This window comes from Theropithecus gelada, chromosome 5 (genome assembly GCF_003255815.1).
Source record: "Theropithecus gelada isolate Dixy chromosome 5, Tgel_1.0, whole genome shotgun sequence".
NCBI lineage: Eukaryota > Metazoa > Chordata > Mammalia > Primates > Cercopithecidae > Theropithecus > Theropithecus gelada.
This window is the reverse complement of record NC_037672.1, coordinates 117,855,137-117,870,828: the sequence shown is the minus strand read 5'-3', so window position 1 is coordinate 117,870,828 and position 15,692 is coordinate 117,855,137. Positions and strand designations below refer to the sequence as shown.

At 34.5% G+C, this 15,692-nt stretch overlaps 1 protein-coding gene across 3 annotated transcripts in view; it reads left to right on the top strand.

Annotated features, from left to right (window-relative positions):
• The window catches only part of PRDM5 (PR/SET domain 5), a 225,474-nt gene that overhangs the window by 130,091 nt on the left and 79,691 nt on the right, over nt 1-15,692 (top strand). For all 3 annotated transcript variants that reach the window (XM_025386762.1, XM_025386764.1, XM_025386763.1), the window contains 3 exons: nt 4,869-4,962; nt 9,010-9,170; nt 13,113-13,206. In XM_025386762.1, coding sequence (XP_025242547.1) covers nt 4,869-4,962; nt 9,010-9,170; nt 13,113-13,206 — 349 coding nt within the window. The remainder of the gene's footprint in view (nt 1-4,868; nt 4,963-9,009; nt 9,171-13,112; nt 13,207-15,692) is intronic.

Sequence of the window (15,692 nt, the reverse complement as noted above, 5' to 3'; positions counted from 1 at the left end):
GCATTGTGGCTTTGTACTGATGGAATTGTCTCTTTGAAGCAGTGGGAAGGTTGGACTTGGCTCTGCAAGGCTATGGTTATGTAGGAACATCACCTAAATTTCATGCCCTTAACTTCTCTATGTGGTGTGAGCTCCCCATTTCTGTACTGAGCTTAAAGACACTGACTTCTTCAATATCTCTCCAGTTTCAATTTATTTTTGTGAGGAGGAGTACTTTTCAAGAAGCCAGTTATAAATTTGACAGTAAAAATTTAATCTACAGACCTTGTAAACATCCAGATGACATACATTTTATGTAGCTTTAGCGTTATTGTGTGGCCCACTGGGACGGTAATGTACTATGACATGAAGCCTGAGACTTCAATAATAAAACTCTTTAAAAGTAATCATTCTAGCAAACATACCTCTAGAATATTTTCTCCAAATTTATTTGATCTTTAGTTGTTTCTTCTAATTTTAAGGTAGTTTTATTGGTTTGCACATACCCAAAAGAAGAAATACCATTACTAAGAAATACTTTTACCATGGAGTAATACATATTGTTGATAGTCAGTAGTATAGTTTTTAATTGTAAATGATCCTTAATTTCATTTTATTCTCATGGAATTAATATTTGATCGGTGTGGCTAGAAATGTATTAATCTGGTAATTAATGTACATTATGGTAGAAACCTTCTGAAACATTTTTGAGACATTCTAGTAGGTGTTGTAAATAGTGCAACACATTTTATGTATTTTTTATGTCTGCAAAAGAGTTGGTATATAAAAAGATATATTTCATAGTCCTCATTCATTTGTTATACTGGCAGTTGTTGGTGTCATCAGTGACTTAGCATACAAATGGGATGTTCTACAGAACATCATGGGGTTATTAAGGATCATTTGATCAATAAATCAGTGAAAAGTTTGGCATTCTTTAGAGGTGAAAAATTGAAGGATAAGACACCTTTAAAAAAGCTTAATTTCATCTGATACTTGTGAAATATATCTTGGAGACAGAAGCTCTCTATGTGCAACATTTGAGCATCTTACTATGCCTTACTTAAATGAGGTGGCTTCTCAGTGTCTTCCAGTTGATTGAATACATGGGTTCTCTGCCATCCCAACTCAGATGGTAGCATTGGCATCCTTTTTGTCAAAAGTATTTATTCACCTGGCTATGCACAGACATCTTACCACTTAAAATATATCATTGACTTTTAGGCCAATATCTAGATGTTGTGGCTTTGGTTGAACATAGTTAAAAGGCATTATGCTGTCCCAAGTTCTTTCATAATCAAGCAACTAAGGTTCACAAGTTGTTATATCCTAGATTTGGAAATAGAAAAAATGAATTAGGCAGGAATATAGCGTTTTTAGAAGAACGGGAGCAATCCCTGTATTCCAGCCTGGATACTCTAAAAACAAAATAGTTTCTACCTTCTTATGATAATGCTATCTACTTAGTGTGGAAAATCCAAGCATCAAAGAAAGGTATAAAGAAGAAAGCAAACATTCTGTCAAATATCACTCTCTTTCCTATAAAAAACCCTCCTTAATGTTTTGTAGAATGTCTTCCTAGACTCCATTCTATGTGCGTATATGTAAGCGGCTTAAATGGTATTCTATATATTATGTTTTGCACTCTGCTTTTGACACCTAAAGTATGATATGCATGACTTTTCATATCTAAGAAAATAAGTATATAATTATCACATCTACTACAATTTAGTTAACCAAGTTTATATCATTTTATGGGCATTTAGGAATTTTCCTTTTATTTGAAAACAAGTATTTTGTGCAAGAATTTGTCAGATTTAGTTCTATAAAGGGAATTGGTTAGTCAAGGGATGTGCACATTTGTCATTTTGGTACATAGAACCACATTGTTACCCAGAAAATTTTTTTTTTTTTTTTAATTTTTATTCCCAATTACAGTATCTGAGATTGCCTGTTTTTACTCTTTAGTCGACACTGAATGATATCCATCATCTTCATCTTTGGCAGTCTGATTAATCACAGATAGTATCTTTATTTTTCATTTTTTATTCTTTTATCATATTTATGGCTTTAAATATTGATACCATATGTAATCTGACATCTCCATCTTGTACCTTATAATCCAGACTTGAAATATTCCAGTACCTGTAATGCTAGACGTCTCATAATATTTATTTGAACTTGTCCAAAATGGAACCCCTGATGTTTTACTCAAACTTGTTTCTTGCCGCTCTTCTGAATATCTGTTAATGGCTAATCCATCATTGCATTGCCCAGATCACAAATCTTGGAGTCATGCTTGCCTCCTTCTTTTTGTGTCTCATGCTTCGTATCCAGGTACCTTCTCAAAACCTGTTCACTTTCAGAAGATATTTAGAACACTACTACTTCTCTTCACATCTGTGGCTACCACCCTGGATAAGCTCGAATGATCTCTCTCCTGCTGCATTGCTGTTGCTTCTCTGCTTTCTGTTTTCCCCTACATTTTGTTGTCAACACAGCCGTCATGGCATCCTGTTAAATGTCAGGTGAATTGTGTCCCTCATCTGCTCCAAATCCTGCAGAAAGTTACATCTCTCTCAGAATAAAAGACAAAATTCCTGCATGGGCCAGCCAGGCCACACACCATTTGCTTCTCCTCCTCTACTTCTCCCATTCTTCTGACTGCATCTCCCCACTTCTCTGCCTCTTTCACATGGCTCCAACCGTGTTGGCTTCCATGATGTTTCCTGCCTAGGTCGCTCAAATACCCACCCTTGCTCCCTCATATCCATCAGATCTTATCTCATAGGTCACTTCTCAGCTAGAATTTTCTTGACCACATATTTAAAATTGCTACCCCATTCTCTGAAACATTTGCTATCTTCGTTCTTGCTTAATTTTTCTCCATCACATTTATCTCTTCCTAATATAGTACATACTTTTTCATTTGTTTATTGTCCTTCTCCTCTGCTAGTGTAAAAGCTTCGTGATAGCAGGGATGTTGTCTTTGGTTCGTGGCTATATGCTCAGCATCTAAAATAGGACTTGCTAGTAGAGGCATGAAATGCATAGCGTAGACCTGGCACAAAATAAAATGATGAATGAAATTTTAGGAGTGTTATTTGGAAGGGAGTCCTTTTGTCCATTTTCATCTTTTCTTATTTATATGCCATAACTTCTTACATTAGCAACATTACACTTTTGTTTTATGTTGCAGATATTTGTTTGGTCATCAAAGATTTTTGCTTTGCAGCTTTAAGTTTATTTATTTCTGTCATTTTAATGTCTGGTTTTCTACCTTGCTTAGAAAGCCTTTCCAGATTCAAAAGTAATTTAAAAATTTACTCAGTTTTTCTTCTAGTACATTTAAAGTGTTATTCTTCATTTTAAGAAAAATACCTGAATTGATTTGCAATTTATCTTATTGTAAGAGGTGAGTAGTAGATCCAGCATTACTTTTTCCTGAATATCTGAACATTTGCCTCAAAGCCATTTACTAAACTTTCTACTCTATTTTCCACCAATTTTAAATGCCATATTTTTCCTGTACTAAATGTTCATGTGTTTTATGTAATTCAAGAAACCTACTTGTTTTTCTGTTTTGTTGATCTATGTATTTCCGTGCTGTCATTTTAATTTCTTTGGCTAAATAGCACATTGGATTATCTGTAATTTATCCTGACTAATCTTAAATATCTGTTCTTTCATGCTTTCTCTATATCTTTCACAACTAAAACCAAACATGAAAATGTCTTTCTCACCAACATTATGCTAATAGGGTATCTTTGTATCTTTAATATTATGTTCACTAAACTAAGAAAATATATAAATTAATAGGCTGTGAATAAAGTGACTTTTTAAAAATTACCTTTTTTGTTTTTATGTCATATGTATTATAAAAACCCATCAGTTATATGATTTGTTTTATGTAATATGAGATAATAGTTTAATTTTTAATTTTTTTTAGCATTTATGAGACTTACTATCATGCCATCTATAGTAGAATAAGATTTTATTTGCTGATTTGTACCAAATGGGTTTATACTGATGTGTAATGTAAAAGAGGTGGAGTGAGCAGTGTTTGCTGTTTTGTTTTGGTTTTGTTTTTGAATTTTAGATCTAGTTAGTGGTTTTTCATTGTTTCTTGTTTATCAGTATATTTTTGTTTCTTATGTACCTGGGTGCTTAATATTGTTTGGGGAATCTCTGCTGTTTGACCTTCACAAGTTACTGCAACTTTTTGAGCCTTAGTTTTATCACTTGTAAACTGGAGTCAGTATAGTGTTTTATTAATCCAGTTACTGTTGTAATTAAGAGAAATGATTTAGGTAAAGTGTTTAGAATAGCATTTGACACAAATTAAATATTTAATGAATGTTAATTAGGGTTAATTATAATGTAAGTGCTGTAGTGTAATTTAGGGAAAAACAGCACCTAGGACTAAAATTATTTGAATTGATTCAGCGAAGCTGAGAGAAAAGTGTGAAAACAATTTCTCTTTTAATAATTTCTTTTATGTATATTGCAAATGTTGTACCAGCAGAGTAAAAGCCTGGCCAGTGATAGAGGAGGCTTAGTTCTCAGAGAAAGTACACACAGTTTCACTGCAAAGTCGGCGCTGAGAAATCTCAGTGTGTATTCAGATTAGCAGTTTGAGATAATAGGAATAATTGTTTTTACTGTTTATCAAATTAATAATTAATGTGAGCATTTGAAAGTGATTTTTCCTTTTGCAAACGCAGCACATTTGTCTTTACAATTTTATGGTGGAAGAATGGCACTGGAAGAAACAGATACCGTCCACCTTCCCTTCTTTCGTCTTTCGCATCATGAATCCAACTTCCACTCATCCATTGTAATGACTGGTTGATTCTAGATCCTCCTGACTCAGTATCTTTCCTCTGCAGACCCACTCTGAGGAGAGACCGTTCCAATGTGAAGAATGTAAAGCTTTGTTTCGGACCCCATTTTCTTTGCAGAGACACCTGCTAATACATAACAGTAAGTCATGATTCAGGCAGTTGAGAACATAAGGAATTATCTCATACTTCGTTCTTATAACCTTTGAGAATGTAGACATCCCAAAAGTGTGCCTGTAAGTATTTATATAATCTGACTTTAAATGTAAGAAAGACCGAAAATTCTGCCTTTCACCTTTTTTCCCTTTAGATTTGCTTTATTTTTCCACAGTAATATTAATTATTTTATGAGATATTTTATTTTATATAATTTCTTCCCATTATTTAAAGTTTGTATATAAAAGCGTATTCCATATTCAGGAAGATATCTTTGAATTTTGTTTTGAAACATGATTTTGTTTCCTTTCAAATATAATGATTAAGAAAACATGTCAGACTCTTTAAAATATGGAGATATGTGGCATCGTTTTATGAGTTCACAAACTTTTCCAGTTGAAAAGGATCAGAGTGCACATCTAATCTGACACCTTAATTTGAGGGGGATACAAAATATTGAACCTCTGAAGCACCATGACATACTCAAGATTTCACAGTGCAAGGAGTAGCAAACAGGTCCCTGATTGGTGCTTTTCCTACTTACCACTGCCTGAGATTTCTTCTTTTGTCAACGGCAATTTTTTTCTTTTGCAGTAATTTTATACATACACACCTTGAGGTGCATTTCCTACTTGCTACTGTCTCAGATTTCTTCTTTTTGAAGTTGCATTCTTTTTCTTTCTGATTAAGTTTCATACATATGCACCATAAAAGTCTAACGCCTCCACTCAGAGCTCTTTTTATAACACCACAGAATGTCCAGTTATATCACTAAAGGATATCACTTTATTGAAAAAACATGTTATTGCCAAGCTGAGTTTTAAAGTGGATTCTCTGTTTAGACGCTGAAGTAGCCAGAAACTTACTACAGTACTATATCTAAAATTAACGGAAAAATTGTGTACCGTGGATAATATTTACTCTTCTTACTTTTAATTTAATTAGCTTAATCAGTAGAAAATCCTCTATACACATTAAGTTCCTACTGCAGCTTAAATTTTTAATATTCTTGAGGAAAGAAAAAATAATTAATTTTGACAGTTGGTTATACAGAGGCAATATCTTGGAGAAATTTTCTCTGGTCAAGTGTTCAAAATGCAAAATAATAAAGATACTAAGTTTTCTTAAAATAAGTATTGAGTGGTAATGATTCTGATGAAATGCAATCTGCTTCCTGTTAAAAAAAGGTAATGATATGCTCTCAGGCCGTTCTACATTCAGCTTATAGGTCTAAAGAAGTTATTAGCACAACTTACCATTTTTCTTATTAAAAAGAATGTGTTTAAAAATAAAATTTGTTGTGCAATTGCAGGAATTTCTATTTCATTACCAGTTTGATTTAGAAAAATAACTGTTATGAGATGAATGAATGTTAGAATAGAGATTTGGACAAGTAAACCTCATTCACGCTATTGAAATATGGCTAAATTTGGCCGGGCGCGGTGGCTCAAGCCTGTAATCCCAGCACTTTGGGAGGCCGAGACGGGCGGATCACGAGGTCAGGAGATCGAGACCATCCTGGCTAACACGGTGAAACCCCGTCTCTACTTAAAAAAAAAAAAAATACAAAAAAACTAGCCGGGCGCGGTGGCGGGCGCCTGTAGTCCCAGCTACTCGGGAGGCTGAGGCAGGAGAATGGCGGGAACCTGGGAGGCGGAGCTTGCAGTGAGCTGAGATCCGGCCACTGCACTCCAGCCTGGGCGACAGAGCCAGACTCCGTCTCAAAAAAAAAAAAAAAAGAAAAGAAATATGGCTAAATTTGACTTGATGCTTGGGAAATTTTGCTTGGGAATGATGCAATTTTATTTCTAATGACAGCAAGGAATTCTTAACAGAAGTAATCTACCACCTTTGCTTTCAGTTTTTTGGTTCTCATTCACTTGAGAAAATAGGATTAAAGTGACTATGTGTAGACTGTGCTGTGGAGTATGTATTTAATATGATGTTGATCAGCACATTAATCACAGGTTTTATGAAGCTGCATCATGACATTTGGCCAGGAAAATCAACTTTGATAATTGAGTGAGTAAATGAGTTATTTAAGGGAAATAAAGTTAGACATCAATTAGTGAAAAGAATGGGAACACCAGAAATGGCTAAAATAGGACAAAATACTAGGCCTTGTCTTATACAATATGAAAATTAAAACCCATTTATTTAACTTTAAAATATGAAAGCTGTTGTTAGAAATTTACATCAGCTTTCTGGCTCAAAATGTGAAGAATAACTTGTAATAATTTTGGGAATTATTGCTATTTCCCAATATGCTGAAAACCAAAAGGCAAGTTGCTGGCTAGCTTGTACGTACTAAGATAGGGAAAAATTCTTATAAATTTAACACAAAGAAATCTGCAATTAAAGTATGAAAGAAGGAAGGTAAGGACTTCCTTGCTATAGCTTGATGAGATTTTGTACAGGGACCAACATTTTAGTTCACTTGGTAGTTTAATGAAAATGCTTTGATAGGAGCAATCTTAGAAGTTTTATAAAAACATCTCTTTCAGTACCTGAATAGATTTGATATTAACATTAATGTTTACAGTCTTATATCAATTGATATTTCCTTATGCTATCACTGATTATACATCTTGTACAAACAGAATGTTTAAATGAAACGAAAAGAATAAAGATAGTTTACAAAAATAGTACTCTGCAACAAAAACGCACAAATAAACAAAGCTCTCAGAATCCACACAGTTCATGCATTGTATGGATGTGACTTTGTTTCAGACATTAAATGTCAACAGGACTCTAAGAGACTTTAAGTTAGAGAGGGATAATTCTATTTAGAAAGACAAAGAGAAGGTAATTTTTCTTTTCCTTTTCTCCTTCTTTTTGCCCCTCCCTCCATCCTTCCTTTCTTCCTTCCTTTCATGTAAAAAAATAATAGGGTCTTTACATTGCTAAATTTGGTGCTGGTTATGGTGGAAGGAATTTAGAAGAGCTTGGCTAAAATTGAGATAATCTCTTACTTAGATATAGAAATTTAATTATTCTTAATTTTGCCTTGTTATCAATACAATATGGGAATCTATGCTAATATGACAGTTTTCTAAAAAAGGAAATTATATTCAAATACTAGTCTGTCTTGTTTATATAGTCGCATACTACATACATTTTATACTGTATTGTTATTAAACATTGTGTTCTAATTGCGGACATTCATGGCTGTAATTGTATTTAAAATGGCCACTGAAACTTAGGCCTATGTGTTAAGAAGAACTATAAAAATAGCATTATATGAAAGTTAGAAAGTACCGTAAGATTTCTATATGTAGTTTCTGAGGTTGTTTTCCCCTCAGCCCCAGGCTGGATAATGAGAAGAAAGTGAAATACCTAGGGTGGCTGCTAGTCTTCATCTTCCTATCCCAATTTAATTCCTCTCTGAAAGACCCCCATCCCTCAAAGCCTTGGAGACTTTTTACAACTGCCCAAGGACTGAATCAGGGAGCCTCCAGTCCAGGTTCCTGAGTCAGTACTGAGGAAGCAGGGGCATTATAACCCTTTCCCCCTCCCAGAATGGGAGGGCCTGAGCTCTGATGCACACCCTCTGCCCTCAGGAGTTTTCCTCCTCAGCTCTCTACCTATGATCCAGTTCCACCTATTATCTATTCACAGGAGGTCATAGGGACAGTGGTGGGATTTGAGGCGACTTTGGGAGGGGCCCAAAGGCAACTCACCTTGCTTGACAGAGGCCTTGTGTCACTGGAATCTATTTACCTCAAATCCCAGCCCCTGCTGCAGAAGTGCATACTTTTTAAAAATGTTCATGGTAACTTTGAGAATTTTGCTAATTCAGTCCCCACATTTTCCAGTTAAGAAGACTGAAGATGTAAGATGAAAGGACTTCGGCCTGGTCACACAGTGAATTAGCAGATAATGGAACTGAAATTTGTTGTAAAAAAAAAAAAAAAGTTACATTCTTAGAGCTACAAAGCCAGCGTTTTGGAGAAAGCAACTAAGTCTGGCATACATGGGAGGAAATCAATAGGACCCTGCTATTGCTTCTTAAATGTTTCTCTTTGTTTCTAAGGTGAGAGGACTTTCAAGTGCCATCACTGCGATGCTACCTTTAAGAGGAAGGATACATTAAACGTTCATGTCCAGGTGGTTCATGAAAGACACAAGAAGTATAGGTGTGAGCTATGTAATAAGGCCTTTGTTACACCTTCAGTGCTTAGAAGTCATAAGAAAGTAAGTGGAAATCTGTTAGTTTGAACAGATTACATATTTAAGCAGTATGGGTATATATGTTAACTATCATGTGATAATTATATATTAATCTATCAAAATATTTACTCAAAATGACAAATGTGTGATTTCTATCAGCTCTTCAAACATGTTCGCTTTCTTCATATTTCAGGATACACCTATTTTTTTCCATGAATGAGAACCTGAGTTAGATGGAGACTTCATAACCCATAGCTTTGCTGATAGGTGTTTTCTAAAAAGTACTCAATGAACAGGAGCTTATCAATTTTTATTCATTTTTGGTTAATGTAGGCTGTTTCTTTCAAAGAAATATGAGTAGTACTTTGATAATTTTATTTTTTCAAAGTGAATTCTTAGGTTTATTGGCAAGTTAATAGACTGAGCCCTTTTGGTATTGGGATGGTCTTTGATCTTTACGTCTCTAGAGCATAGGGACGTTTCTGGTACGGAATAGGGACTCGATAAATTTTTGCTTAACTCAAAGAAAATGTTCATACAATGATTTGGAGATTATATATTTTTTTGTATTGTGCTACTTGGGTAATTACCTCAAGGGAATCGAGTTTATTTTTTACTTGCCCAATAATGCATTTTTAAGTATATATTTTAAATAGTAAAACTTGTATTGTAACAAATACACTTAAAGGTTTTAATGCTGACTTTTTTCCTTATTTTGGAGACAGAGTCTCGCTGTGTTGCCCAGGCTGTAGTGCAGTGGCGTCATCACAGTTTACTGTATCCTCGAACACCTGGGCTCAAGTGATCCTCCTGTTGAAACTTCCCGAGTAGCTGAGACTACAGTCATGTCTTACCATGCCCAGCTAATTTTTTTACATTTTCGTAGAGACAGGGTCTTGCTATGTTGCCCCGGATGGTCTTGAACTCCTAAGCTCAAGCTATTCTCCCATCTCAGCCTCTGAAAGTGCTGGAATTACAGGCGTGAGCCACTGCACTCAGGTGGTGTTAACTTTAGAAGTAACCATGAAGTATGGTAGTTTTCTGCCATTAGTATGTGATACTGAATGAATGTGAAGAAATAACTCCTGCTTCAGTATCTATCTTATCTATCTATCTTATCTATCCTTAATACAACTGTTTCAAAAGAATTGAATTGAGTAACTTTCTTTTCCTGAATTTTTTTTAATATTTAATTTTTATGGGTACATAGTAGATGTAGTTATATGCAGGAGATATTTTATATATATATATTTTGTTTGTTTGTTTGTTTGTTTGAGTCAGAGTCTCACTCTGTCACCCAGGCTGGAGTGCAGTGGTGCCATCTCGGCTCTCTGCAACCCCTGCCTCCTGGGTTCAAGCAATTCTTGAGCCTCAACCTCCGAAGTAGCTGGGAGTATAAGTGCCTACTATCACGCCTGGCTACTTTTTTGTATTTTTACTAGAGATGGGGTTTCACCATGCTGGCCAGGCTGGTCTAGAACTCTTGACCTCCAGTGATGTGCCCACCTTGGGTTCTCAAAGTGCTGGAATTATAGGCATGAGCCACTGTGCACAGCCTGAGATATTATATTTTGATACAGGTATTCAGTGTATAATAATCACATCTAGGGTGTATGGGTTCCTGTATTTTTAATGCTGAGTAATAATGATATTATCTGGTTTTTTTTTTTTTTTAGGTCTCTGAATAAAAGAGTCTTTCGACTTTCTTTGCTTGAATTACTTTTTGCATGAATTTAACACATTTTTGGTTGTCTTTCAATAAATAAAGGAAAAGTATAGTGAGCTTTCAAGATAGTTTACCTTGTCTGCAATAATAGTCACATAGTATATTTTGTATTGTGTTACTCATTTTAATCTCATAAATTTATTCAGTATTGTTCTTAAAGTGAGCTGTTTCCATGCTTTCTTATTAATATTTAAGGTAGTTTAGTATTATACCTTTAATGTCTTTTGAAACTAGCTAACCAAAATTGGAACCTAATGATAGATATATTTTTGAGTTAAATGAAAGGAATATTTTAATTTTTTTCATTAATATAACCCTAATATCCTTTAATTTGGAACTTCTTCAGTTTGGAACCAATGACAGTCATATAAATGAACAATGAAATACATAGCAGCAAAGGAAATGCTGTGATTTTATGAATGAATTACAAATAGATTAGTAATTACCTGTTTGGAATAATTCAATGCTCTAACTGTATATGTATAATTTCTAAACAACCTTACACTAATGGAGGACAAATTGGCATACTTTGCCCCTTCTGTCAGGTAATGAAAAGAAGAGAGATCAAAAATAAATAAATAAATAAAATAAAATAAAAAAGAAGAGAAGTCTGTTATATGTTAAAATGTTATGTATTTTACTTTAGATTGAACCATAATGTGGACCAGGGGAGTAAAGGCTCTTACTGAAGTGTAAAGATATATAACTCTTTTGTATATCAGCTTGTAGTAAAAATGGAAAGTTAAGTGCTTGCCAAATACAAAATCCAAGAGATGCTTGTTTTACACAGTGTTGTTGGCTAGCATGGTAGTTGATTCGGCTGTGTTTTTCAAACTTGAGTATAATATAAATTGTTTCAAGGAAAAAAAAACAAAAGACACTGATACTGACTAAGGTCTTTAGTTTATAGCTCTTTAAAAATTGTAAATATGATAGTACATATCCAAATACACATTTTAATACAAATTGCAAATTTGCAAATTAAATATTAATAAGGCTGCAAAGTCAGTTACACTAATGTTAACAATTTAATATGGAAGATGAAAATGTTTTGCTATGGTGATGGTTCTTTGATGTTGTCAGGTGATGAGGTAATTGCCCCACCCCTTTTTCTCTATGACAGCCAGTGTTCTCTTCTGAGAAACGTCATTAAAAGAAAACTTTTTCTATTCTTTTTTCATTAGTTTATCGCAGTTCAGATACTACTTGACTACTTGTCAGGAATTTGTTCTTAAGAACAAAGGCAAACATAGGCCCTGGAAGCTCTGTTTTGTGATTGTAACCTAGATGATTGTAACCTAGACGATAAAATTAATACTTTTATTAATTTTTTGGTTACATTGAAAAAAAAATTCTAAAAGTAGTCTTAGAAAGAATGTGTACATACCTGAAGGAATTGCATTCACCTCCCTTCTTCCCCGATCTCTTAAGTTTGAGAAACACTGGGACTTGAGAAGTAGCTCTGATCCTTCATTAATTGGAATTATCTGTTTTTATGTTAGGAGCAAAATTGGTCTCCTGATGAGACTGTGGGGCCAGTTTAAAATGCACATCTTCCTCCTCCTTTGGGGAGGGGTCACTCTTTACTCTTTGAACTCTCCAGCATTTATCGAAACTTGCTTTTTAACCATACTTACTTACCTTTCCTCGTGTGATTGTTTATACCTAGATGAAAGGCATGTTGAGGGCAGAAATATGCTTTCAAATTGACTGCTCAGTTACCACCTGCTGATTTTAAGGGTCAAATCAGATTTATATTCCTTTTTGCTTTGCAGTAAAACCAGTCTAGTCAAACAGCATAACACAAGTAACAGATGACTTTATTAAGATTAATTCTGTCCTCAAGAGTTAAATACACACGAAGAATGTGAAAAATGCTTCAAATGAAGTGTTTCTTGGCAACTGGGAAGGGTAGCTATAGCCCTATTTTGATTATGTGGTTTTGCTAGAATATACTGGTTTTATATAATTTAATCATTTTTGGTTGGGGCTCCATGAGGGCTTAAAAAAGTAAACTGCAGAACGATTTTGAAATTAACACTAATGCATGATTCTAAGGCATTTTTTTTTGAGTCAATGGGAATATCCATCATAAATTGTTTAAAATCTCATTGTGAAATTAAATCATTTTAATGAAATGTAATCCTAGAAAATAAGGATTTACTATTGTCAGAGGCATTTAATCATCTTTACCTAATTCTTTGTATTTATCCTTAGCCTTTTTATCCCTTTCCATTTAGACACATACAGGAGAAAAGGAGAAAATCTGTCCATATTGTGGCCAGAAATTTGCCAGCAGTGGTACACTCCGAGTTCATATCCGGAGCCACACAGGTATGGAGACTGTAATTAGACTAGTGATAAAAACCACTTAGAGCAATCACATGCTTCCAAGACAGTAAATATTGTAATAGTACAAATATCTTCCAGATTAAGAATTAATCTTGGCTGTTTTCTCTCTCTTAAAGCATTGTAAAATCCAGTTTTTTCATCTAGAAGAATTTAAAATAAATATATTTTCTCAAACTAAGTAAAACATCTAAAGTGGAAATAATGTTTTTAATGTTTGGTTGTGATATAACTGTGATTAACTTCTATGTGATTCTAATGGATGGAATTAGAGAATAACAGTTTCACTTTATATAGATAGTTAAGGGCATCGACTTGATTTATAATCCCTCCTGTAACTCATGTCAAATGTGGCCTTTTTACCTTGGAATATTGCATGAATGCTGTAGGATTTATTGGATACCAGGGTGGGTGCTGTGAGTGAATATCTGTTATGTCACGGACTGCTTCCTAAAGATCCCCTTCTTTTCTTACCACTTTTGTGTAATTTCTCCAATGAAAGAAAGCTGTGCCCTAGTGGAGGTTGAATGAACAACTGAATATACTTGAAAGAACCTTGTCTGGATCCTACCTATCACGTAGATAAGCCCTTGAAAAAGACTTGAAAGAATACTATTAATATTAATAACTAGATGATTTTACATCAGTCTGAAAACTTTTTTCAGTACTAGACTCTACATGGAGAACCATGTGACTGGATTATACAGCTGAAGTTTCCTCTTCAAGGGCTGTAGTATTTGACTTTTTTTACCTTTGTATCCCCAGTACGTAGCTCAGCGTCTAGCATAATAACTGTATTGTCAATGGAGAAACGTTAAAGTAGGCCAAAGAATCAATACAGTGAATATTAGATATAGGTGGAGGAAGGGACACCCTTGGAGCGTAATTTTTAATTTTCTGACTAAAGCTTAAAGACATAAGGTCAGTTTAGAATTTGTTATCTTAGAATAGGTACTTAAATACTTTTAAATGAAACACATAACCAAGAACAGATAGCTGTGGAATAACAGGTGCTCTAAAGAAGAAAAGGAAGGTTTTTCTTAATTAGAAGTCATCTAGAGAAAGTGAGGCTTTTGAGATCAAGTGTTGCAGAAGCAGACTGCAAAATGAAAAGCAGAGGGCAGCACATGGGAATGAGAAGCAGAGAACCATGTTGAGGGCAGATGTACTTAAAATTGTGCTAATGGCCGGTGGCACCAGGTACCGATGGTACAGAAGTAAGGAACTAATGAAGAGGGACCAGAGAGAATGTTGAAGTTCCTGGCCAGCAAGGCAGTCTAGTGGTATAATCTTTGATGTCACTGGGCAGCGCTCTTTTATGTGTATTTGTGGCTGTATGGAGTTAGGATGGAGTAAGGGCAAGGGCGAAATCAACAGCCCTTCACTCTGATATCAGTAATTCTTAGAAGATATCTTTGTGCTATACTTAGATTTAGTTTGCTTAGCAGATTTCATGCTGTATTAGTGTGCATGTACGTTTAATTTGTGTATGAGAAGAGGGCAAGTAGGGAATAGGAAACATATATTATATGTATAGATCAAAATAGTCAGTTTATGATAATGCCCCAAGACAGGATGTAATTGTGTTATGTTTGGTATAGTGTGTTTTTAAAAGGCAGGGACTTAGTTGTTCAGAATGCGTTAAGACATAGCTACCAGCACAGAAAGGATGAACCCAATCCAGTAGAACCCTTGATTATTCAAAATAATTCCATCCTTGAGGATACTGTATGCCTACATTTTATTTTACTCATAGTATGGCTAGGCAGTGGAGAAGAACAAAGCACTTATAGTAGTAATTGCTCCTAAAATTTTAATTATTATTATCCTCCATAAAATTACAGTAATAAGAAAATTTTTAGAGTTCCAAGAATTCTCTCTGATAAAAATTATTAAATATATGTCATGGTTTTTGTTATCTTATGTTCTATATTATGTTTAAAGTATATTCTAAACTCCAAATCACTTTATGTATCATTTGGTTATTTATTGCGTACATGGGTCTGGGCCAAATGTTGTACAGATTCTGGCCTATTAAATTTGGCTTCTGATCAAGAGGACTGGTCATCTAAATTCAGACAGCAGTGGTAAGGCACAATGAACCAACACATACAATTTGATTGATAGATAAATAAATTATATATATATGTGTGTGTGTGTGTTTCTGTGTGTGTGTATATATATATATAGAGAGAGAGAGAGAGAGACAGACAGAGATAGAGAGAGGGAGAAAGTGGTGTATGTGTTTGTAGGTCCACACAGAAACTATAATTCTAATTATTTATGTAGTTATTTACTTATAACCAGATTTTTCTGTTTAAAATAAAACTTATTATACTTTCTCATTTTACAGTTCTTCTTTGGGTTATTTTGTTGTCAAGCCTGTGCCCTCATTGACCACTGCCTAGCAGTGTGGCTGAGGTTGTGTTGGAAGTGGTTGGAAGTGGTTGGAAGTGGTTGGTGGCTGGCAT